General features: G+C 40.5%; 1 protein-coding gene across 7 annotated transcripts in view; it reads left to right on the forward strand.

The window, feature by feature from the left end:
- TGFBR3 (transforming growth factor beta receptor 3) overlaps positions 1-24,588 on the forward strand; it is a 178,446-nt gene that overhangs the window by 65,534 nt on the left and 88,324 nt on the right. For 6 of the 7 annotated variants that reach the window (XM_073357091.2, XM_073357089.2, XM_073357088.2 and 3 more), the window contains one exon: positions 16,495-16,679. The exons of the other annotated variant lie outside the window; for it this stretch is intronic. In XM_073357091.2, the coding sequence (XP_073213192.1) occupies positions 16,495-16,679 (185 nt within the window). The remainder of the gene's footprint in view (positions 1-16,494; positions 16,680-24,588) is intronic. 7 annotated transcript variants of the gene reach the window in all.

Consider the following 24,588-nt stretch of genomic DNA (forward strand, 5'->3'; position numbering starts at 1 on the left):
CTCTGGCTGTCCCTCCCTCCTGCCTCCCACATCTGCATGGCTCTTCTGCCCGAGCTCCAGCAACCCGGGGCTGACACCCAGAGCTCTTATATATATATATATATATATATATATATATATATATATATATATATATATATATATATATATATATATATATATATATATATATATATATAGAAAAGCACACTGCTCGTGCCTCCCTTGACACATTCCTACACTCTCTTGGGAGGCCCATAGTTTGAACACTGCAGCTATAATCTCACACAGTAATGGGTTCATTGCTATGTGTTGGATATCCTGTCTTTATAGTAGAATTGCCTGGCTTCAAGAGCAATAGCTGTAAGATATTGCCAAAGTGGAAGCGTAGCTAATGAGTGTGGTATGCTGTGCTGCAAGAGGTTAACTTGAGGAGCCAGCCACAATCTTGTGTGGCATCCTTGAGGTCATCCACATTAGGCATGTATAAAAACATCAGCTGTAGACTGTTGTACTGCACTGTGTCTGCCCTGTTAGTGCAGAGCAATGAATGACCTTGTAATTGTGGACATGTTGGGGGAAATTTCAAATGCACAAATGACACTTAGGTGTTTGACTCTCATTGACTTTCAACTGGAAGTTAGGTGTCTTAAATGCTATTTGTGCCTTTGAAAAATATCTCCTCTCCTGGTTTTTCAATCATTCAGACTTTCAAAAAAACTCCAGGGAATTAATAAGTGTGGCATGTATAGTCTTCATATTATACAGGAACTCCTCAGTGAAAGTTGTCCCGGTTAAAGTTGTTTCATTGTTACGTTGCTGATCAATTAGGGAACGTGCTCGTTTAAAGTTGTGCAGTACTCCTTTATAACGTTGTATGGCAGCCACCTGCTTTGTCCACTGCTTGCAGGAAGAGCAGCCCATTGCAGCTAGCTGGTGGGGGCTTGGAACCAGGGTGGACCGGCAGCCCCCCTATCGGCTCCCCGCTCCCCAAAGTTACCTGTGCAGCAGCTGCCCAGCAGGCTACCAGTTGTCAGCAGTTCAGATATCCCTGGCCCGACTGCCATGTGTTGCTCCTGCCCTCTGCCTTGTAGCTGCTTCCCGGAGCCTCCTGCTTGCTGTGCAGAGGAGGGGGGAAGAGGGAGACTAATGTTGGGGTATCCCTCTTCCCCCCTACTCCTGCCCCCTGCTTATGCCTTCTCCATATAGAGTATGGGGGAGACACAACAGGGCTTGGGGGGAGTGCTGACCACAGCTGCTGTCTCAACTTCCTGATCTTTTTAAAGGCAAAGTACTTAGAATGTGGTGTCAGCGTACTTAAAGGGGCAATGCACATCTCTCTCTCTCTCTGTCTGTCTGCCATGTTGTCTCCCCTCCCTCCGTTCATGCTGCCTTGTAGAGTGTGAGGCTACATTAACAACAATGTGTTAACCCTTGAGGGCTCAGCCGAATGCTAGTTCATCATTTAGCAGTAAGACATTCCCTGGGAAATATCCCACCCTCTTCCACCCTCTAAACTTCACCACCTCAACCAAGCTTCACAATCATCATTGCTGTGTACGGTATTAAATTGTTTAAAACTGTGAGTGTGTGTGTGTGTGTGTGTGTGTGTGTGTATGTATATATATTTAGTTAGTTTTTTTTTTTTTTTGTCTGGTGAAAAAAATTTCCCTGGAACCTACCTTCCCACCCCCTTACGTTAATTCTTATGGGGAAATTGGATTCACTTAACATCATTTAGCTTAAAATCGCATTTTTCAGGAACATAACTATAATGTTAAGCGAGGAGTTACTGTACTAACTAAGTGCAGTGTCATTGGCACGAAGTTGGTGCATGTTTTGGTACGTTTATGTACACGTACCGACATGGCCAGAGACAGGATACCAAACTAGATCGAACGCTATCCTGCTTCAGTAGGGCAGTTCCTCTCCATGAAATATCCCCTGAAAGGATGGTATAGTGTTTAGGGTGCTAACCTGGGATTTGGGAGACTTGAGTTTGATTCATTGCACTACTGCAGACTTCCTGTGTGATCTTGAAAATCAATAGGCCTTTTTTTGGAAATGGGATACATCTTAAGGCATGTAAGTGCTTTTGAAAATTTTACCATGAGTCTCTTTTTGCCTCAATCCCCATCTGTATAATGGGAATCCTAGGACTTCCCTATTTTATAGGGCTGTTATGAGGATATATCCTTGAAGATTGTGAGGCACTTGGATACTACAGAGATAGGGGCTGTGTAAGTACTGTAGATAGCATGTGCTGCTCTTAAAAGGGTCTGTTAGATTGGAGATCAGAGCATCGAAAGAATTGAGGTCTTTTTATTCTCAGTTTAAAGAAGTAACCCTTTCCCTTTAAGTGAAAGGAAAAGTCAGCGGACATTGGTTTCTGTGAATCTCCTACCATAGATGTTGAAGTCTCATTCGTGTGTGTGTGTTATTTAGTGCCTTATGAATTCCTGTCTATTTGGATATAAAAACAAATATAGTTCTGTTTTCACCTCATGAAATTGGCCTGGAATTTCATTACTTATTGTCTTTAATTTATCAAAAGTTTATTATGACCCATTTTCAGCAATACAATCGCAGCAGTAATGTGGGTAGGTTGGTTTGTATAGTTTCAATAGTAATCTATTAAAAATACAATGGTTTTGAATCTAAATAGGCTTTTTAAAAAACAACCACATGGTTTATTTTTTTTCTCTGGCCCCAGTATGGAATTCTAATGTCAAGTGAGCTGAATGCTTCCTGTCCTTGTGTGATAAAAAGTGCACTTCCATTCATTGTTTCCATGCAACTTCCTATCCTTTCTACAGTAAGAAGGTTAAAATCCAAGACCATTATGAGCTATCTCTGGGGAAAGGAACTATTTCACAACAAAAAGCATTTTTAAAGTTAACCACAGCTTGAAATAATGCAGTAGTTATAGATTTGTTCATTTCTTCTTCTTTCAGTAGCCATGGATTTAAACACCACTTGATTGATTACATTTTATTCCCCCCCCCCCCATTAGTCTCTGTTCAAATAACAGCCATATCCTGTTTTTACGTAGACTTCCATGTGACGGAATCCTATAGTGTTTTTCAGTCTCTGTACATGCTGGAAGTCAGCCATCACTGAAATGCATCCATGGTTAATAGGATGTGGACCATGGTTAATAGGACACAGCAACACTAAATAACAGATTTGGTTAGAAAGAGCATATTAGATGCACTTAGTACTGTAAGGAGAGCTTAGGTACACACAGTAGAATAAGCTAAATTAAAATTTTGTCACTGGAAACTTCACTTTTGTGTTGTGGATCAGTGTAGTCTGAATATTTTCGGTGATGAAGTCTGTAACACAAACGATTCTGTCTTTAGTTCACTGGCATTCAAAACAAAAGCTCTGCATGTTAGGATTATTTAAATGGAAAACAGTCCATTTGGACTATGCTGATTATTCAGAGAAAAGATGAATTCCTGAGTATTTCCTGAAAGCTCACTTGGGAGGAAGAGAGGGAGAGTAGTATTTGGAGATGGAAAAGTACTAGGGGAAAAGTTCCCTGTAAACAGCATGTTACTGCAAAATTCAGAAAAGCAGAAATTTGAACCTTGACAGTTTTTGTTCATAAAATAAGTACAGGAAAAATTGCATAAAATTTAGTACTTTGATAAAACATACAGTACATCTGTTTGGAAGGACTTTTTTCCCCCAGGTACAGATGTTTGTTTTCTAGAGTAATGCTGTATTTGTAATACTGTCATGAAGTTGTGGTCAGCAGATGTTGAGCTGAACAGGTTTCTCATTCATTCCCTGTTTTTGTATAATCAAATTACTATGTATCTAAACAACTGTAGTCTCTTGCTAAACTTGGTTTACAGTATATTGTTTACACTGGCTAACTTTCCTCTGCTTCAGCTGATATTGAACTGGACTTTAATGTATAATCAAGAACTAATTTGATTTGGTCATCTTATTCATTCATAAACTTACTCCTTTATCTGTAATTTACTCCTTCATAAGTAACCATACCTTGCACCAAAGTCTGAGTTTTATCTGATAGTTATCTTTTTCAAATTAATCCTGCAGTGTTCCAAGCACACCATTTATAATTTAACTAACCTCAGTTTTGCTTCTTGGCAGTGCACGCACACAGAAACACAAAACACAGAGGCAGAAACTTGCTTTTAAAAAGTGGAAGGAAAAGTTTCTAGTTCCAAAGGCAATTTGCATTCCTGCGTAAGGGAAAATGCCAGAAGTATGCAGGCAGTACAGAAGGTTAGATTACTTCTGCTGTGACAGAGGCAGTGGGCCATATGGTTTTATCAGTAGCCAGGAATGGAGGGAATAAACATTTCAAAAGAGGCATCAAAAATCCCTCTGCACGGGGAGAAAATCAGATATGTGGGATTGTGCCATACATAGTTAAATCCAACAAGAGAACAGCACACAGCTTCTGCAGGAGTCTAGGATGGTTCTGAAATGGGCAGGTAGGAGAAGTCAGATACTTATGCTATATATGGTAAAAATCCTCTAAAAACACTACAGAAAATAAAGGAGGAAAATAGTATCTTGGTTAAACTTACTTTTGACTTGCAGTGCAATGTTAAAGGAAAAGAGTGGATTGGGTGTTGCATGCCAATACTCTGGGATAGAATTGATCATAGTACAGAATAGGAATTAATATGGGTGATAATACTGGGTGGGATGAGGAATGCATTCATTCGTACTCTGGTTGCATGCAGGATTACTGAACAACCTGAAAACAAATCACAGAGATTGGCATGTATCTTAATATGCTATTGCAGAAGTACACCAATATGAAGGTAATGTAAAGGCCAAATTTACTTCCTTACAGAGATTAGGTGGTGGTGCATAGTGGGTTTTGAGTTGACAAAAGTAGTCTGAGTCTGAACTTTTTCCCTTTAATTCTAAACTTCTCCCTTGCCTCAGCGGTGATTCAATTCAAAAAAACCACTACTGAAAACGTACCTTTCTAGCTGAAGGTAATCTCATGCTAAATGTTGGCAATAAAAGAACCTCCAGAAAGTTAAGGTCCCCTAAGAGCAGTATATGTAGACTTGGATATGATATCTATGCCATTTATTATTTCAATAGAAGGTTTTTTTTCCTCCATTTTCACGCTCTTTCTGTATTTGGTTTTCTTTGCACATGGTTTTCTCATTGCATCCTCATTGCATGTATAAGTAGGGGCATAGCGAGCAGATCGAGGGACGTGATCGTTCCCCTCTATTCGACATTGGTGAGGCCTCATCTGGAGTACTGTGTCCAGTTTTGGGCCCCACACTTCAAGAAGGATGTGGACAAATTGGAGAGAGTCCAGCAAAGGGCAACAAAAATGATTAGGGGTCTAGAACACATGACTTATGAGGAGAGGCTGAGGGAGCTGGGATTGTTTAGTCTGCAGAAGAGAAGAATGAGGGGGGATTTGATAGCTGCTTTCAACTACCTGAAAGGGGGTTCCAAAGAGGATGGCTCTAGACTGTTCTCAATGGTGGCAGATGACAGAACGAGGAGTAATGGTCTCAAGTTGCAGTGGGGGAGGTTTAGATTGGATATTAGGAAAAACTTTTTCACTAAGAGGGTGGTGAAACACTGGAATGCGTTACCTAGGGAGGTGGTAGAATCTCCTTCCTTAGAGGTTTTTAAGGTCAGGCTTGACAAAGCCCTGGCTGGGATGATTTAACTGGGAATTGGTCCTGCTTCGAGCAGGGGGTTGGACTAGATGACCTTCAGGGGTCCCTTCCAACCCTGATATTCTGTGATTCTATGATTCCACCCCCTCATTCTTTTCCTCCCAATCTGTTCTATGCAAAGTATGAAACCAGTAACATTTGAGAAACAGTCAAACTTTTGAATCTACTGCCTTCAGACGGTTTTAGTGTTACACTAAACAAATATAGCTGTCCCTAATAGTTGCTTATCTTTACCCACCTGCCCTTTGTGGTTTTACACTACAGGTCATATACTGCCCAATGTTTGCTGCATCTCCTTTATGTCGCCTTGGTACATGTGTCTCGGAGTTTGGCTCTTGGCTTTACATCAGCAGTTATTAGTGTCCTACTCATCTTTCCTCTTTGGAAAGACATGCTACATGTGCTTCCAGAAATGTTGCTCAACCTCAATCTTGCTTCATGTGTGTTTTGCCATTGACTTCAATTAAAATAGGATCTGGCCCAAATTCACTTACACTAATTCAATGTGTGAGGTGAATTGAATGCATAATGCTCAAATCAGAGAATAAACAAGTGAAAAGCTTTAGTTTTGTAGAGCAGTGGCTCTCAACCTTTCCAGACTACTGTACCCCATTCAGGAGCCCTGCGAAGCCCCAATAGTTTCACCTCACTTAAAAACTTCTTGCTTCCAAAATCAGATATAAAAATGCAAAGGTGTCACAACACGCTTTTACTGAAAAGTTGCTTTACTTTCTCATTTTTACCATATAATTATAAAATAAATCAATTAGAATATAAATATTGTACTTACGTTTCAGTGTATAGTGTATATAGAGCAGTATAATAAACAAGTTGTATGAAATTTTAGTTTGTACTGACTTTGCTAACGCTTTTTATGTAGCGTGTTGTAAAACTAGGCAAATATCTAGATAAGTTGACATACCCCTGTGACTGCCCCTTTCCCACAGAGTGCCAGTTGGAACTGGGGTACCACTGAGCCTGCCTGACCCACTAGTCTGGCTTCCCTTTCCACCAGCCTTGGTTCCCTTTACATTGTACTGCTGTGCAGCCTGCCAAGCCCTCCCTCAGGCTTCAGACTGCATTTTACCAGCACACATACAGGTAGGGACAGACCCAACTGCAGAAACACACAGGACACTGAAATCGGCTTTGCATGGGAAGGCTCAGCTAAGGAACTGCCCAGTACTCAAGTGCGCACCCCACTCTAGAGGGTAAACCCAAAATTATACTGTCTTGCACTGCACAGATATCTGTACAGCATAAGCTCATGAAATTAGCCCCTTCCCTCAACGTGGAGGAAGATATGCAACAGCTTTTGCCCACCAGTAATGTTTTCCGCACACTGGTCTTAAAACAAAACAAGTTTATTAACTACAAAAGATATATTTTAAATGATTATGAGGGAAATGAAACAGATCAAAGCAGATTACCTAGCAAATAAAACAAACATGCAATCTAAGCTTAATATACTAAAGAAATTGGTTAGAATTAGCAAATTCTCACCCTAAATGTTGTTTTAGGCAGATTGCTGAGATTCTGAAGGCAAGCTGCACTTCATTATAGCTTAAAACTCCAGTTATTCCTTTCACAGGCTAGACAACCCCTTAACCTGTGTTCAGCCCTTCTCCCCTAGTTCAGTCTTTTTGTTTCTCAGGTGTTTCAAGCAGTCCTCCTTCTTGGGTAGGGAGTCAGTGAAGAACGAACCACGATGATGTCATTCCCCTGCCTTAAATAGCTTTAGCATATGGGGGGAACCCTTTGTCTCCCCCCATTTGATTCCCACGCCCGGTTAGTGGAATCCCATGCCTGTTAGTTATAGTATTGTGGAGTCTAGTACCAGGTGACTTGGTCACATGCCCCTATAGGGTCACTGCAGCCATGTCTCAGAGGCTGTTTGCAGCATCCCCAGGAAGGCTTCCCAGTGGGAGATTTGCATCTTCTAAGACCTATTGTTCTCCCTAATGGCCCTTCCCAACCAGCCATCTAGACTGATTGAATTCTGACTAGTGGGCGTTCCCCAGGTGTAAACACACTTGTAATAGATGTATAGACAATATTCCTAACTTCAGATACCAAAATGATACATGCATGTAAACAAGATAATCATATTCAGTAAATCATTACCTTTCCAGTAAGAAAAGGAGTACTTGTGGCACCTTAGAGACTAACCAATTTATTTGAGCATAAGCTTTTGTGAGCTACAGCTCACTTCATCGGATGCATACTGTGGAAAGTGTAGAAGATCTTTTTATATACACTCAAAGCATGAAAAAATACCTCCTCCCACCCCACTCTCCTACTGGTAATAGCTTATCTAAAGTGATCACTCTCCTTACAATGTGTATGATAATCAAGTTGGGCCATTTCCAGCACAAATCCAGGTTTTCTCACACTCACACACAAACCCACTCTCCTGCTGGTAATAGCTTATCTAAAGTGACCACTCTCTTGTGTGTATATAAAAAGATCTTCTACACTTTCCACAGTATGCATCCGATGAAGTGAGCTGTAGCTCACGAAAGCTTATGCTCAAATAAATTGGTTAGTCTCTAAGGTGCCACAAGTACTCCTTTTCTTTTTGCGAATACAGACTAACACGGCTGTCACTCTGAAACCTACCTTTCCAGTGATATCTCACATGCCTTATCTTGCACAAAATACATCATAATTATGCCATACTCATATCATAATAATATTACTATGAAGAATATGGAGCATAATGACACAACCCCCAGAAGACCTCTGTGTCCCCTGACCCTATCTCCTCTTCCAGGGTACGTGTACCCTGGTTGAGAACCACTGTTGTAGAGCAACTAGGGTGACCAGATGTCCCGATTTTATAGGGACAGTCCCAATTTTTGGGTCTTTTTCTTGTATGGGCTCCTATTACCCCCCACCCCCATCCTTATTTTTCACATTTGCTGTCTGGTCACCCTAAGAGCAACTCCTGGGACAAAATCCTGCTTAAATTTACATCCACAAGTAGTCTTGTAGAAATCAAGTTTGCCCCTTCACCTGTTGAAGCCTTCTCTGGGCCTACTCCTTCACTGGGCCTACATGTGAGATTTGTGTTCAGGATTTAGTCCATGATGGTGGCGGTGGAAAAGTATTGCGATATTCGGGATAGCATCCTCACAATACTCCCCTAACACTTTCAGGACGGGTTTTTCAAAAGTATTCATTGTTGGTTTAAAAGTGCACCACTGACATTTATGGCAGTATTGCTACTGATGTCAGTCGGAGTGGAGTTAGGCCAATGCTGAGCACTTCTGAAATTCTCTGTTTGGGTTTTTTGGGGGGGGAGGGGAGAGGTTTGGTTTTTTTACTCAACAAGCACATCAGAATGGCAAAAAAGAGAAAACACCACAATTTAGAACAAAAGAAACAACAGTTATTTGATACCGTAAGATCATTCCCTTTCCCCTCTCTTCCCTCCAGAAATGTTGGGTTGTGTGAAATATCTTAGACTTATCGCAAAAAGAAATGTAGTTTATTTTCAATACATTTTCAGTTTAATAACATAGCTTCTATAGCTAAATGGATGTTTGCGCTATGTAAACAATTAAGATTATTTGTTTGAAAGTAATCCTTGTTCTACTTCTAAGGAATAAGATAAGTTTTAGAGTCTCCAGAACTTGCTTTTTACCAGAACCAAATGATACTGGATCCTCAAAGGTTCTGGATTAAATCTAAGAACTCTGGTGTTCAGGTGGGTTCTAAGTTAAGGATGAAAGACTGTCTGGCCATGTGTTACAGTGACTGTGTAGATTTTCTCTCTCATTTGCTTCCTCCTTCTCAAAAAGATGGCAGATGGTGCAATTCTTTGTCATGGAGGAATCTGTAACAGTAAATGGATATCTCCTACTCACTTGTAAATACAATTTTAACACACCTCCCTATCTCTTGAAATGAGATGGCTAATGATGCATATTGTTAATTATCACTAACATAGGTAAAGATTTGTCTTTCCTAATATAATTAGCAATATGCAGAAACAGAGAGATCTAGAATTATCATTTCATGTGGCCTGTAATCTAATATGCTTGAGTGCATACACTAACTTGACACTGTTGTCTGACTTTCCCTTATCCAGAAACTACCTAGCTGCCTTCCTCCTGCTGTTACTCCTGTTCCTTCGCTCAAACAGATACTCTAAAAAGAATAACTTGTGGTGTAATTCCTACTCTGACAGTTTCTTGGGTTTTTACTATCCAGGCACTTCAGAGCACAGTCCATGCCAACAGATTACCATATGAGGCAATGGAAACTATGCCATTACCATCAGCAGAAACCATAAATCTTCAAAGAAATCTCATTTGTCCTGATAGTCATATTTGTATTACAGTACTGTGATCCTTTTAAGAGGTACCGAATGGGAATAGTTCTCTTAAATTCAGTATAATTTTTTTGAGTGAAGGCTCTCCTTTTTCTTTTTCTTCCTTTCTCTCCCTTTCTTTAATTCTTTAACACTTTTCTTTCCTTGTTGAAGTTGAGTGATCTTAGATGTTGGGTTCCCAAGAGAAATTCTGGGCTCTAGGGGATATTGGATGGTCTTTATCCCCTTACCTTACCTAGATATCCCCGTTTTCCCTTTGCTCCCACACTTTACTACTTGCTTTTTCTCACTTGGCTATCAGTTTAGTGACGTTCCTTTAAAATTTGTTGTGTGTAATTTTGATGTGCATAAAGCAAAACAACCCAAAAGCTATAGGTTTCTGTGTATAGATACCTGCCTACTGTTTTTTTTCCACTCCATGCATTTGATAAAGTGGGTTTTAGCCCACGGAAGCTTATGCCCAAATAAATTTGTTGGTCTCTAAGGTGCCAGAAGTACTCCTCGTTTTTGCCAAAGGCTATAGTTTCTCAGGATGAGTCACATAGGGTGGTCTATTCACAGCATGGAATAGTTTACATACAAGAAAGGCAAGTGGAAGTTTAATATTTTCTCTTTTGAAAAGTTGAAGTACTGAGGCCTCTACCAGTTTCTTTGCGTTGGATCTCTCCCTGGCATATTAGTACAGTGTAAATGCTCAGATAAATGTGCTTTTTCAGTAAAAAGTCCTTGATCAAAGGAGAGCATATAGGACATGGGTGGCCTACCTGAGCCTGAAAAGGAGGCAGAATTTACCAATATACATTGCCAAAGAGCCACAGTAATACGTCAGCAGCTCCCAGCACCTCCCCCTCCCTCCCCGCACCTCCTGATCAGCTGTTTTGTGGTGTGCAGGAGGCTCTGGGGGAAGGGAGAGGAGTGAGGGCATGGCAGGCTCAGGGGAGGGCATGGGAAGGGGTAGAGTGGGGGCAGGGCCTGTGTCAGAGCCAGGGGTTGAGCAGTGAGCACTCCTGGGCCATTGGAAAGTTGGCATCTGTAGCTCCAGCCCCGGAGTCAGTGCCTATACAAGGAGCTGCATATTAACTTCTGAAGAGCTGCATGTGACTCCGGAGCCACAGGTTGGCCACCCCTGATATAGGAGATTACAGTCCCTCCCTGAGCTGTCTGTGGAATGGAGAGTCTCTGTCTGCACCCCCTGCATTGGCTATTTTTCATTAGTAATAAGTGGTGCAGCAGAATTGTATGAAAGAGATCTTTACTGAGTATGCAGAGTGGTTGGTGTTTCATGCTGACGCTCTATAGCAGGGATTGGCAACCTTTGGCATGTGGCCCATCAGGGAAAGCTCTTGGCGGGCCGGGCCAGTTTTTTTACCTGTACTGTCTGCAGGTTGGGCCGATCTCAGCTCCCACTGGCCGCTGTTCGCCGTCCCAGGCCCATGGGGGCTGCGGGAGGTGGCGCGGGCCAAGGGATGTGCTTGCCGCCCTTCCCGCAGCCCCCATGGGCCTGGGACAGCGAACCGCGGCCATTGGGAGCTGCAATTGGCCAAACCCGCAGATGCTGCAGGTAAACAAACCGGTTTCGCCCGCCAGGGGCTTTCCCCGGCAGGCCGTGTGCCAAAGGTTGCCAATCCCTGCTTTCTAGAATAGCAGCTTGGCCTCTGCTTGTATTCCTGAACCCACTGGTGATGCATCAAACTAGATCTCTCCTGAAATCTGACCCTCTTTGTCTAGTTCCATTCATCATGCTACAGACCAATAAAAAGTGCCACTAAATTACCACACACCCCCAAGCCACTTCTTTGTACAAGTTTGTCACCTGGGCATATTTGATTCTTGTTTGGACATTTAGGCCCATTTGGGATAGTCTTACCAGCAAAAGCATAGGGAGTCTTTTTAGATATTAAAAGTGGTGAAATCTAGGTAGATTCCCAATGGCCTAAAGAGCTGGTCGATAGTAATTTACATTACTTCAGACTTAACAGCTCAGAGATCCCTGGTGTTTCTGGACTCTGCTGTTTCCAGATGTTTTTAAACTTTTGCCTTTATGCAAAATGCCCAGATATGGAACATTTCCTCATATGAAAATCCATTAGACTAAATCTGTGCTTTCCTCTAAGAAGTGTTGGATTCTGTTGTTGCAGTTTGCAGGCTCCCGCAGGGCCTTCTGGGATTCCTGTGGAACAATGTTAACATGCTTGGAGCCTGCCATGCAGATTCACACAGTTTGCGGGAGTTGGTCACGCTTTTAAGCTGACAGAGCTGCAGAAGTCCCTATGGAAATATAACAGAAACTATATTAATCTATATTATTATTTTGAATCAAATCCACGATAATTATGAGTTGGTTTTGGGTTATATTATTTCCCCACCCCATCTCTACCTATTTTATTACCACAGAACACACGTTACTCATTAGGAGGTTGGGTGATATGGGAAAGCAGAGTGCTTAAATTATGTTGAATAATTTCCAGATGTTAGTATCAAACAGAATTGGATCTATATTAAGGGCCTTTTAAAAAAAAATTGCTATTTATTGAAATTGGAAAAACGTTTAATTCAATTCTCTAACAATTGTTACCCTGATATATGTTGTGCTACGTGGGAGTATATATTAGTCCGTTATAATGAGCGTACTTAACCTGGTTCTCATCTTCAGAGGGCTTTACAAACCTTAACTAATTAATCTTCAGTTGCAATACAAGCCATGATCTTTTTAAATAAGAAAACTGTTAAAGAAATGAAACATGCAATACAATAGCAAGACAGGTGAGTACAAGCTCAACTTAAAATACATAGTCTCAAGAGGGGTAAGTCTGTATTCTGAAGGCTTGAAGCCAATCCCAATTTAAACTGAGGGTTAAAAAGTCATTAAAATACAATTTCTGGCTTCTTGAGTGCCAGTGATGAAAGGGGAGGGGCAGAATATCAATTATTTTGTATGTGTTGTTTGTGAGAGAGTAGTGATGACTTACAATTGGAGGGACCAGCTGTTTAACAGTGATAATGTCAAGTATGGGTGGCATGTTATCATAGTTGATGACAGTGAAGTAGAAAAGGTAAGGCCAGGATGTGGGCATGTCGTGAGAAGGCTGGCAGAAGTGGATCTAAAGCTGGTGCATGGCTAAACAGGAAAGTAAAGCTGAGGCAGGATGAGGCAGTGGTTTTATGTAAGGCTTCAGCTATGAGCAGGCTGTGCAGGGGAAGATAAATAAGATGACAGGTTTCAGAGTAACAGCCGTGTTGGTCTGTAGTCGCAAAAAGAAAAGGAGTACTTGTGGCACCTTAGAGACTAACCAATTTATTTGAGCATGAGCTTTCGTGAGCTACAACTCACTTCAGCTCACGAAAGCTCATGCTCAAATAAATTGGTTAGTCTCTAAGGTGCCACAAGTACTCCTTTTCTTTTTGATAAATAAGATGATTAGTGGTATCAAAGAGTGTTTTTTATTTTTGTATTTAATCTGTTTGGTTTTTCAGCATTATAAATTCTACATGTTCGATACGGTGATGAGTGCAGTATAAGAACCTATATAGACAGGGTTGCAGGATAATAGGACTTCTTTTATGAGAAGAGGATTGGCACCCTGTATGCAGTGCTAGAAAGAATTGCTTCAGGTCATATTCAGACCTGGTGAAAATATATGGAACTATATGGAAATCATTCAGGTTTTCGTGTGACATTGGCTGTAGACGTGCAAAATCACACCAGTCATTGCACAGTTCTATGTTCATGTAATTTCCAGTGTTGCAAGATCAGAAGGAATTGCTGTTCCTGAGAATCTGAGAGCCCTAGAAAGCTTGATGTAGCACCCAGCACAAATACACATTGTTGTTACAGAAGACCAGGATGGAAGATGGAGGGGAAGGATGGGGGGTGTTTTTAGAAATGAATTAAGGGGCTTTGAAATATCCTGTTGGAAAGCAGATAGTTGCTCTTCCTCCAGCACCTCACTAAGGAAAGTGCAAGTTTTTGTCAACATTGCTTCGTCAACTCCACTTCTTCCCACCCCATCACACCTCCATGGACCTTTTGGTGTGCACCCTTCACTTCGCCTGCTCTGCCCTTGATGCAAATGCTGGCTCAGATGAGCACCTGACTGTGCTTTAGGTAGAGGTTGCTGGCTTGCGCTGTATTTTTCTTGAGCCGCTTCTTATGAATGAATTGTTCTACTGTTGCATTGCTTCGACAGTTGGAAGAGAGGCTGGGTGACAGACCCCAAATCCATTCAATAAATTGGCCAGCAAAAAGGAGCTCAAGTGAATGACCATTCATTCCTTAATTCTTGTTTCATTCCCTTACCCAAGTATCTGGCATGGCATTTGGGACTATAGCTCATATAATAACTCACTTAGCTGCAAGACTGTTACACTGATGGTTGGGCTGATTGGGGTGAGGACTGTCTCATTGCACTGTGTTTGTACAGCGCCTTGCACAATCTGGTCCTGGCCCAATCTATGAATGGGGCTCCAAGGCATTATCATCATACCGGTACAGTAATAATAATAATAGTAATATACTAATTTGTCAGTTGTATTATTGTTACTGATAACTACTTTTTTAAAGCAATAAAAGAAACAACATTCTTATTACTCTTTCATAAAGTATATTACATATCACTGCTTGAGGACTGTATTTTTATTTTATGTAGCTGTATCATTTAATCTTGCTTAAAAAAAATTCAAAGTCTCCCACGTGTCAGTGTTCATTCAGTGCTGTTGCCAAGCTTCTCATGTTGAGAGTATGCTGTTTGCTCATCCTTTGCACTCCATGTCTGGGCAGGTGCAAATCATGCGTCAAGTGGTGCCTTTAAAAAGCATGCCTGTCTTCTGGGAGCGGGCAGGACTTTGTAGTATGTACCAGTGGGTTTTAGAATAGAAACAGCCCCTTTCACAGGACAGGACCTGCATGATCTAAGGCACTGCAAAAATCTCATTGTTCTCGACACCTTTGCTTTCTTTAGAAAAAATCTGTTTTAAAAGAAACTATCCAACTCTCAAATGATCAGTTGTTGATCGTACTTTTTATTTAATGAGCAAACTATGGGTCAATGCTAAAACAAGAATTAAAATATATATACTTGCTGATTATACAGTTTGGATCTGATGATCTTTAGCGATATGTAACTGCTTATGAACCATATACAAAAATCTGCAAAATATTTCTGTTGAAATTTTGTTTTTTTTATTTCAAAGTTTCTCTAGTGGAAACCATTTTTTTTTCTAGCAAATTTATAGCAGGCTGAGATATCACAATTCTTCAAGCCTGTGCCCAGTCTTTTCTATGTGTAATCTTTGAGTTGACCTGGGCCTAATGCAGTGACCTTCGCAATCAAAAACTTATTGTATCCGTTGTTATAACAGTGTGTTTGAACCATTTTGGAAAAGTTGGGCTGCTTTTCATAAATTTGTCTTGCTTTAGTTTCCTGCAGATATAGTTTATATGTAAACTACTCCATACACAGTCACTGTGGGGCTGTCCTGCTATATCACATCACGCTGTCTCAAATACAACATAAGAGCATGGTAATAATTATTTGAAAGGACATTGGCTATGTTATTTTTTCATGCTTTGTGTGTATAAAGAGATCTTCTACACTTTCCACAGTATGCATCTGATGAAGTGAGCTGTAGCTCACAAAAGCTTATGCTCAAATAAATTGGTTAGTCTCTAAGGTGTCACAAGTACTCCTTTTCTTTTTGCGAATACAGACTAACACGGCTGTTACTCTGAAATTGGCTATGTTGTGGACTAGATAGCTGTTATCAGTTTAGATCATCACTGTCAGACTCAAAATATACTTGACAAACAAAATTTCAGTTTGCCATGTAATAAATGTCTGCAGTAATGTGGCAGGACACCTGAACTATGTTTGCATTATATATCTGCTCTACTTCAAAAGGACTATATGTGATTGTGTAGTTATGTTTTCTGTTTTTGTCATAAAGATGTTTCACATAAATAATCTGCATCTCAGGCAAACCAATCCCCGTTTTTTATTTGTTTCATTCTTTTCTTTCTCAGTCCTCATTTCCTTCCTTATTTTCTTGGTGTAGGGTGGACTTCCTACAGTTTTGGGAAGGAGAGGAATACAGATTCAAATGAGAATTGTCAGAGAAATTAATTAAAGATCTAGCACCAAAAAGGAATGACAAAATAAGTAAATACGCAAAGTAATTGAAACAAAGTTATTTCTGTTATATATTGCAAATAACTAATTGAAGCCTCTGTTGTTTGTGTTCCAACCGGTTTTGTAATCAAAAAGACAGTTCTAGTTTAAAAGATTTCAGAGTAACAGCCGTGTTAGTCTGTATTCGCAAAAAGAAAAGGAGTACTTGTGGCACCTTAGAGACTAACCAATTTATTTAATTTATATAAATTGGTTAGTCTCTAAGGTGCCACAAGTACTCCTTTTCTAGTTCAAAAGGTGTCATTTACTCTGGCTCTTGTCTCTGAATGGTGTGTATCTGTGATTTCCTCTACAGGTCCTGTGCCTAGGAGCGAATGTGTGTTATCACCTGTCAATAGTTCCCACCCAGTTCATGCCTTGCTGGAGAGCTTTACCGTCTTATCTGGTTGTGCAAGCAGAGGCACAATGGGCATGCCACAGGAGGTGCACATCCTCAACCTCAGAAATCCAGAGGAAGGTCTTGGCCATCATGAAAAAGAGGTAAAGGGAGGATTGTGCACTTTCCAAACAAGAAAGTACAAAAATAGCTTTTCTTTTTGCATTTACTTGTTTAAGAAATCTTTCTTCAGCATAAACAGAAGCACTACAGGGAAATGTGGGGAGTTTGCACTATTGCTGCCCATCCATGCTTTGCTTAGTAGAGGAACAGATTCCTTTGGTGTTCCAAGCTGTCCGTCCAGCTACAGCTTTCACAAGCAAGAAGTTCACTAACGAAAAATAGAATGAAGAATAAGAAACAGATTTTCATCTGGAGGAGGCCTGTATTGAATTGCTCATCGTTTACCAAAATGTGTGTGTTTGTAAATTATCACAAATACCTTCAGATCCTTGCCATGGCCTCTGTAAACAAATACTTAAATTCAGATTCTTTTACGCCTGTAATACATCTTTAATTCTTAACTGCTAAGGAATGTAGTTCAGATAGGAAGTGTTGCTGACTATAGTAGTTCTTAAGCACAATGCAATTACTTACTTATGTAGGCTTCACTCAGATGGATTGGAGAGAACTTTTGTTCTAGTTGCTATGAAAGCAGCAGAAAACTCTTGATGTTAACTTGTGCAGTACTGTTGTTTACTCTGAAAATACATCAAAACAGACTGCTGAAGTGGAAAGAAAATATTTCATGTCAGGACAGCTCAGCTCCCTAGCTCTTGTACTTACAATATTATGCCCCCAAAACCCCAACAACAACAACAGCAAAAAGCAAAGCAAAAGAAACCCCAAACCACTACTGCTGCCTGTGAAAGCACCATATATGTATATAAGTAGCTGAATTGGTAACATTAGAAAAAGAAGCAGATCCAGTGGGAGAAAGCTGATTGCTTAGAGGCCTAAGATCTTAAGTCTGTGCTTAAAAAAATGTTAAATAAAGTTCACTGACTTCTAATATACAGGGTCACCTCTGAAGTGAGTAGAAATCTTGCCATTGACTTCAATGGGAGCAGGGCAGCTGAGCCCAGGCTGTGGTGTCAGTGGAATGTATATTGTATATTCCAACTGAAATTTCAGCTGTTGTGTACATCTGAAATATTTACACAGTCTGAAAATTCCAGATTATGATGGAAAGGTGATTCATTATCTTTTCAGTGGACATCCTCACTGTTTGCCCTCAGCCAGACATGAGATCTGCTTCAGACTAACCATCTTGCAACAAGTACAGATATAATACCAGTCCTGCTAGGGATAGGCAAGAAAAGTAGATCTGCTTTGGTGTAGCACTTTTAGAATTCATAAAGTATTTACATACTACTGTGATGAGGGCAGTATAAATGTCTAGAAAGATACAGGTGCTGTACATTCTACTATATGGGCATGTAACCCATACTGTAATTTGAAAGCTTGTTTTTGGATTATCCTGATTCTGCAGTTGTTGCATAGGCACACCACTTCAGTAGAAGTCATGTAAATATAAAGGCTGCAGGACTCTGCACTTAACATCTCATAGACACACTTATAGCAGATAAATATTTAACTTTTAGATCAAAATGTTTTCTGTCTAGCAGAAAGAGGTTGCTTATGTCACATCTAACTCACTTATTTTATCAAAACAGTTTGTCCATATCTATCTTTCCAGTGTTCTTTGGGGTATTAGGTGACACACTGATGCTGTAGTGGCATACATATATTTTGTATTGGCAGCCCTTAACCTCCTTCCCCTGTCTCCCAACCCTACCACAATCATAGCCTTTGGAGATAACTCCTCTGAAAATGAACAGGAAGCCGAGAAAGCCTTTCTGGCAACAGCGGAGAGCAGAAGAGAGTAAACAACTCAAAGATCAGATTTTACTTCTAGGATAAGAGTTTGAAAACAAAGCAGAGCAAATGTTATCTTTTTCATCATTGTAAAAATCAACTGTAAGTGCCCTTTTGACTTAAAAAGTAAAATGCATCCATCACCTCGTGTTAGGTTAGGTCAGGTCACTTCAACATTTAGGATGTTTCCTGATGCCTGCAAATGCTGATAGCAAAGGCAGAGATTTATTTGTTTACAGTACAATATGTCTATAGGAATAAAAATAGTCTTTTTGTTTGCAAATACCTTCTTTTCAGATGCAACATTTAAACTGTATTTAAAACAGATTGCACATGCACTCTGATCTCTCAAGGTTCTGATAGCATGGAATATAGGACTTAAAATGCTTTAAATTATTTAAGTCTTGGATTTAAGTGTGGTGTGGGTTTTCTTTTCTTTTTGCTTTGTTTTGTTTTTTTTAACTTGCCCTATTACGGGTGCTGTTAAGTTAGACATTCCTTATTTACTGAGAGGAGCGTAAACCCTTCCTGCAGTAAATCCTCTGTAGGACTGATGCATTAAACATGTTTGTTTAGTTATCATGATACTCATAAATATACAAGGTGTGCGCGTGCACACACACAAATAATTTACTGTGACACTTTTTTAGAACATGTAGAAAACAAGATCTCTTGAACTTAAACATTTGGGGGCATCTTTTCTTCCCAGGCCACCTGCACAACGTTCCCAGTAAGGTTAATGGGAATTATTTATGCACGTTAAACTGAAAACAATCGCTGGTTTAGAAACTTGCAGTGTTTGTAGCAGCCAGCAAAATACTAAATAGGTGATCACTCAGATTAAGGTTAAAACCTGCTCAATGAAAAGGTCATAGAATCATAGAATATCAGGGTTGGAAGGGACCTCAGGAGGTCATCTAGTCCAACCCCCTGCTCAAAGCAGGACCAATCCCCAATTAAATCATCCCAGCCAGGGCTTTGTCAAGCCTGACCTTAAAAACTTCTAAGGAAGGAGATTCTGCCACCTCCCTAGGTAACGCATTCCAGTGTTTCACCATCCTCCTAGTGAAAAAGTTTTTCCTAATATCCAACCTAAACCTCCCCCACTGCAACTTGAGACCATTACTCCTTGTCCTGTCCTCTTCTACCACTGAGAATAGTCTAGAACCATCCTCTCTGGAACCACCTCTCAGGTAGTTGAAAGCAGCTATCAAATCCCCCCTCATTCTTCTCTTCTGCAGACTAAACAATCCCAGTTCCCTCAGCCTCTCCTCATAAGTCATGTGTTGCAGACCCTTAATCATTTTTGTTGCCCTTCACTGGACTCTCTCCAATTTATCCATATCCTTCTTGTAGTGCGGGGCCCAAAATTGGACACAGTACTCCAGATGAGGCCTCACCAATGTCGAATAGAGGGGAACAATCACGTCCCTCGATCTGCTGGCTATGCCCCTACTTATACATCCCAAAATGCCATTGGCCTTCTTGGCAACAAGGGCACACTGTTGACTCATATCCAGCTTCTCGTCCACTGTCACCCCTAGGTCCTTTTCCGCCGAACTGCTGCCTAGCCATTTGGTCCCTAGTCTGTAGCTGTGCATTGGGTTCTTCCGTCCTAAGTGCAGGACCCTGCACTTATCCTTATTGAACCTCATCAGATTTCTTTTGGCTCAATCCTCCAATTTGTCTAGGTCCCTCTGTATCCTATCCCTGCCCTCCAGCGTATCTACCACTCCTCCTAGTTTAGTATCATCCGCAAACTTGCTGAGGGTGCAATCCACTCCATTCTCCAGATCATTTATGAAGATATTGAACAAAACCGGCCTGAGGACCGACCCTTGGGGCACTCCACTTGATACCGGCTGCCAACTAGACATGGAGCCATCGATCACTACCCGTTGAGCCCAACAATCTAGCCAACTTTCTACCCACCTTATAGTGCATTCATCCAGCCTGTACTTCTTTAACTTGCTGACAAGAATACTGTGGGAGACCATGTCAAAAGCTTTGCTAAAGTCAAGAAACAATATATCCACTGCTTTCCCTTCATCCACAGAACCAATAATCTCATCATAGAAGGCGATTAGATTAGTCATGCATGACCTTCCCTTGGTGAATCCATGCTGACTGTTCCTGATCACTTTCCTCTTGTGTAAGTGCTTCAGGATTGATTCCTTGAGGACCTGCTCCATGATTTTTCTGGGGACTTCATAGCTGCTGTTTTCAAGGGGTTTATTTGCTTTTCTGTATTTCCATTTCACTTCATTAATTTTGTAATTATTTGGGTGGCATCTCATTATCTGAAAATATTGAAGCATTTTCTTTAAATGAGCATTCTGATACTGAACTTCAGTATTTTTCAGCCATTAGTGTTTCATGGTCTGTGCCCTAACATTTCAGTTTTGCCATACTTTACCATGGGAAGTTGAATACAGGAGGCGTAATAGATGTGAGCGTGAATGTTGGCTTTGGCATGGAAAATTTGAGCCATTTTTTTCCGTTTATTTGATCAAATAGTCACCAGAAAGTGCATGGACTGGTCTGAGAACTAATACGGGAGCCAGGTTCCAATGTGTTCTAATTTTACCTCTAACACCAACTTTCTCTTTGGCGTTGGGCAGCCTCTCAGCCTCAGCTTCTCCATCTGTAAAAAGAGGATAATCTTTGCCTATTGTGAGCTGTTGGGAGAATTAATTCATGTTTGTAAAGGCACTGTGGAGAGATTAGCAGCAGAGAATTATACACAGAGATAAAATTATAAATAAAATTCTTCAAAGATGAAGAACACTGTTTGTTAATATAGCGGTGTAACACAATCTTAGTGGCAGATTCTGTTACTACTAAATGTTGATTTAAACTGCCCTGAGTTTCTTCAATTACACAGCTAATGATCAAAATACTAAAGGAAAAGAAATACAAAATTAATCTCATGTGACTACTTAGAATTTAAATCAGAATTCCTGGCAATACATTCACCATTGTTTTCACTTACATCTTCTTCCTCAATAATTTGAAGATGCAGTACCTGCAGTAAAGTGGCAAGTTTGTCCAGATCTCGCTGAATTAGTGTCTTGTTCCCAGTTTTACTACTTTTAAAAATTCAAAGCTGGATCTTTTTGAAGTATCTCTAGTAAATTTGGGCTATGATAATTTCCCCCATTGTGTAATGGCTGCTTCATGTGAATGGGAAATTATCATAGCCCAAATTTATAAGAGATACTCCAAAAAGATCCAGCTTTGACTCTTTAGAAGTAGTTAAAATTTGGAACAGAAGAGACACTAATTCATCTAGTTCTGGAGAAACTGAAACATAGACCATCTGATAAACTCTTCCTACCGTAAGACCTTGGCAACGTATCCTGAACCAACATTTTTCAGTTATTCTTGTAGAACTTCATAACAACAGATTATTCTTCATTCTCCATCAAAGTAATTTGTTTTTAGTATTGTAGAGTTTTGGATGATGGGTATTGGAATGGAATCCTGGGTCATCTAATCCATTCTTGTGCATGAGTACTGGATTTTCCACTCTACTAATCTCAGCTGTTTTCAAAAGAAAACTTAGATACACGTTTAGGGATACATTTTCAGACTTCAAGTTGAATATGTTTATGTTCCAAGTTTTCACACACTGAAGAAGTGAAAATACCAGTGTGTACACTTAAACAGTAATCTAACATCTGTATGCACCCAAGTTTTAGGCTGTTTCAAGTGCCTGCAGGTATGCTAAAGGTGGTGGGCCTGTGTATGGTTGCATGTTGTTTTATGCTGATACAAGTGGAGGGCTGGTAAAGGTCCTTTTGAAAATGAACCCCTTCACGTTAGGTATCTAACACCATCCCTTCATGAATTATTCTGTAGTCTAATGTACAAAGGACACTAGTGTGGCCTTATTAATGCTATATTTAGTGTAATAATTCATTCCCTGTTCGGGCCTCCAGTTGACCCCGAGTATCCAATGGTCTTTGGGACCAACCACAACCTTCAGATAAATGGAGCTTTGGATGAAGAGTTTACACATGCAGTACACTGAAAAGAGACTGACCTGTTGTATAGGGGCTGTGATTTAGGGCTGAGAATGTTCTCATCCAGGGTTACTATGTCTGTATACGCAAAAAGAAAAGGAGTACTTGTGGCACCTTAGAGACTAACCAATTTATTTGAGCATGAGCTTTTGTGAGCTACAGCTCACTTCATCGGATGCATACCGTGGAAACTGCAGCAGACTTTATATATACACAGAGAATATGAAACAATACCTCCTCCCACCCCACTGTCCTGCTGGTAATAGCTTAACTAAAGTGATCATCAGGTTGGGCCATTTCCAGCACAAATCCAGGTTTTCTCACCCTCCACCCCCCCCACAAATTCACTCTCCTGCTGGTGATAGCCATAGCTAGAAAACCTGGATTTGTGCTGGAAATGGCCCAACCTGATGATCACTTTAGATAAGCTATTACCAGTAGGACAGTGGGGTGGGAGGAGGTATTGTTTCATATTCTCTGTGTATATATAAAGTCTGCTGCAGTTTCCACGGTATGCATCCGATGAAGTGAGCTGTAGCTCACGAAGCTCATGCTCAAATAAATTGGTTAGTCTCTAAGGTACCACAAGTACTCCTTTTCTTTTTGCGAATACAGACTAACACGGCTGTTACTCTGAAATATGTCTGTATAGCTCTTGATGAGGTGTTGGAAGGGGGAGAAAGAATTCAGATTTGTTAATCAAGACGTTTAGTTAAGAGGGGTTGAGTTATCTGGGTATTTGCTGTATTGTATCAGCTCTTTTTTTTTTTTTTTATTTTGTAACATCATCACACTGAGTGTGTCCAGTTCGGTATTACAATTCATCCCATATATCCTTCTCTGCATTACTACATTCTGACCATTGGTCTCTTCTCTGGTACTTCTCATTATTATTTTTCCCCTAAGCATATTGCTTTGCATTTATCAGAATTAAATCTCAACTTGTTAATAATTATCCATGTCTCCATGCTCTCAAGATCCTTTTGCAATTTATCTCTGTCCTTTTTTCTGTTCATGATCCCTCCTAATCTGGTATTATGTGTAGACTTGATTTATACATTTACTTCAACCTCTAAACATTTGTTAAAATACACCACAGCCCTGATTTACCAAACTCCTTTTAATAGACGCTCAGTAATGTTCTTTTAGGGTTGTTCTAAACTTCTCACTCTGCTCTGGGACTTCCAAGCCCAGACTCAGTAAAGATAAGGCCAGCCATTTTTGCAGCCCTCCTAGATCTGACGAGCCTTTGTCAAACTGACTGACTTCCTCTGAAATTGGGGATAGCCAGGTCAGCAGTCTTAAAAGTTTTGAAAGAACCCAGAGCACAGACCTTCAAGTCTACTGCTGGCTGGTAGGAGTCTCACCAGAAATATTCAAAATACTCGGGTTGTCCTGTTTAGTGCACTGGTTCTGTAATCCATATTCGCTGGAGTAGGTTATTTGACTTACATGAGACTGCTCTGGTGAATCAGGGCTGCAGAAGAGGGTGTTGGATCATATTAAAGAAGTTCTGTATTAAAATCACAAATGAGTTTGATTCCCCATAGTTTAAATTCCAGAGTATTACTAATTAAGAGGTGTCTTGGTTTTTGGTACTGTTTCTCTCCCTCTGTGTGAATCTTGCAAGCTGCTAATTGTGTTAGTACATTCTAAGACAGAGTCTGTTCTCAAAGCAATTCACAGAGAGAGAGACTCAAAGCAATACTCTAACAACAGAAACAGCACCCAGAGACTCCCCGCCCTTTTGTTGTATTAACAATTGTGATTAAAATAGAGATAGAGGATGTATGTGGATGGATGCTTGGTGTGGATAATAACTGAATGATCAGGGAGGTGCCAGCCTAAGAATCCAGTGTCCATCGGCTAAAGAAGGCGTCAAGTGGAAATAACCAGAGGACCCCCGGAGGGCAGACTGGAATCCACCCAACAGCCTCAAGAATGGGAGAACCAAAGAACAAGATAACATCTAGCGGCACGGAGCCGTCAGGAATGTGCTATCTGCTGATTGATTCAGCAACAGCATGATGAAGCAATTCTCATAGACTGGCATAGGAAGAAACTTCTATAAAAATAGACTCTAAAAAGTGAGAACTTTGGGGTCTGATTC

The sequence above is a fragment of the Lepidochelys kempii genome, chromosome 8 (assembly GCF_965140285.1).
Source record: "Lepidochelys kempii isolate rLepKem1 chromosome 8, rLepKem1.hap1, whole genome shotgun sequence".
NCBI lineage: Eukaryota > Metazoa > Chordata > Testudines > Cheloniidae > Lepidochelys > Lepidochelys kempii.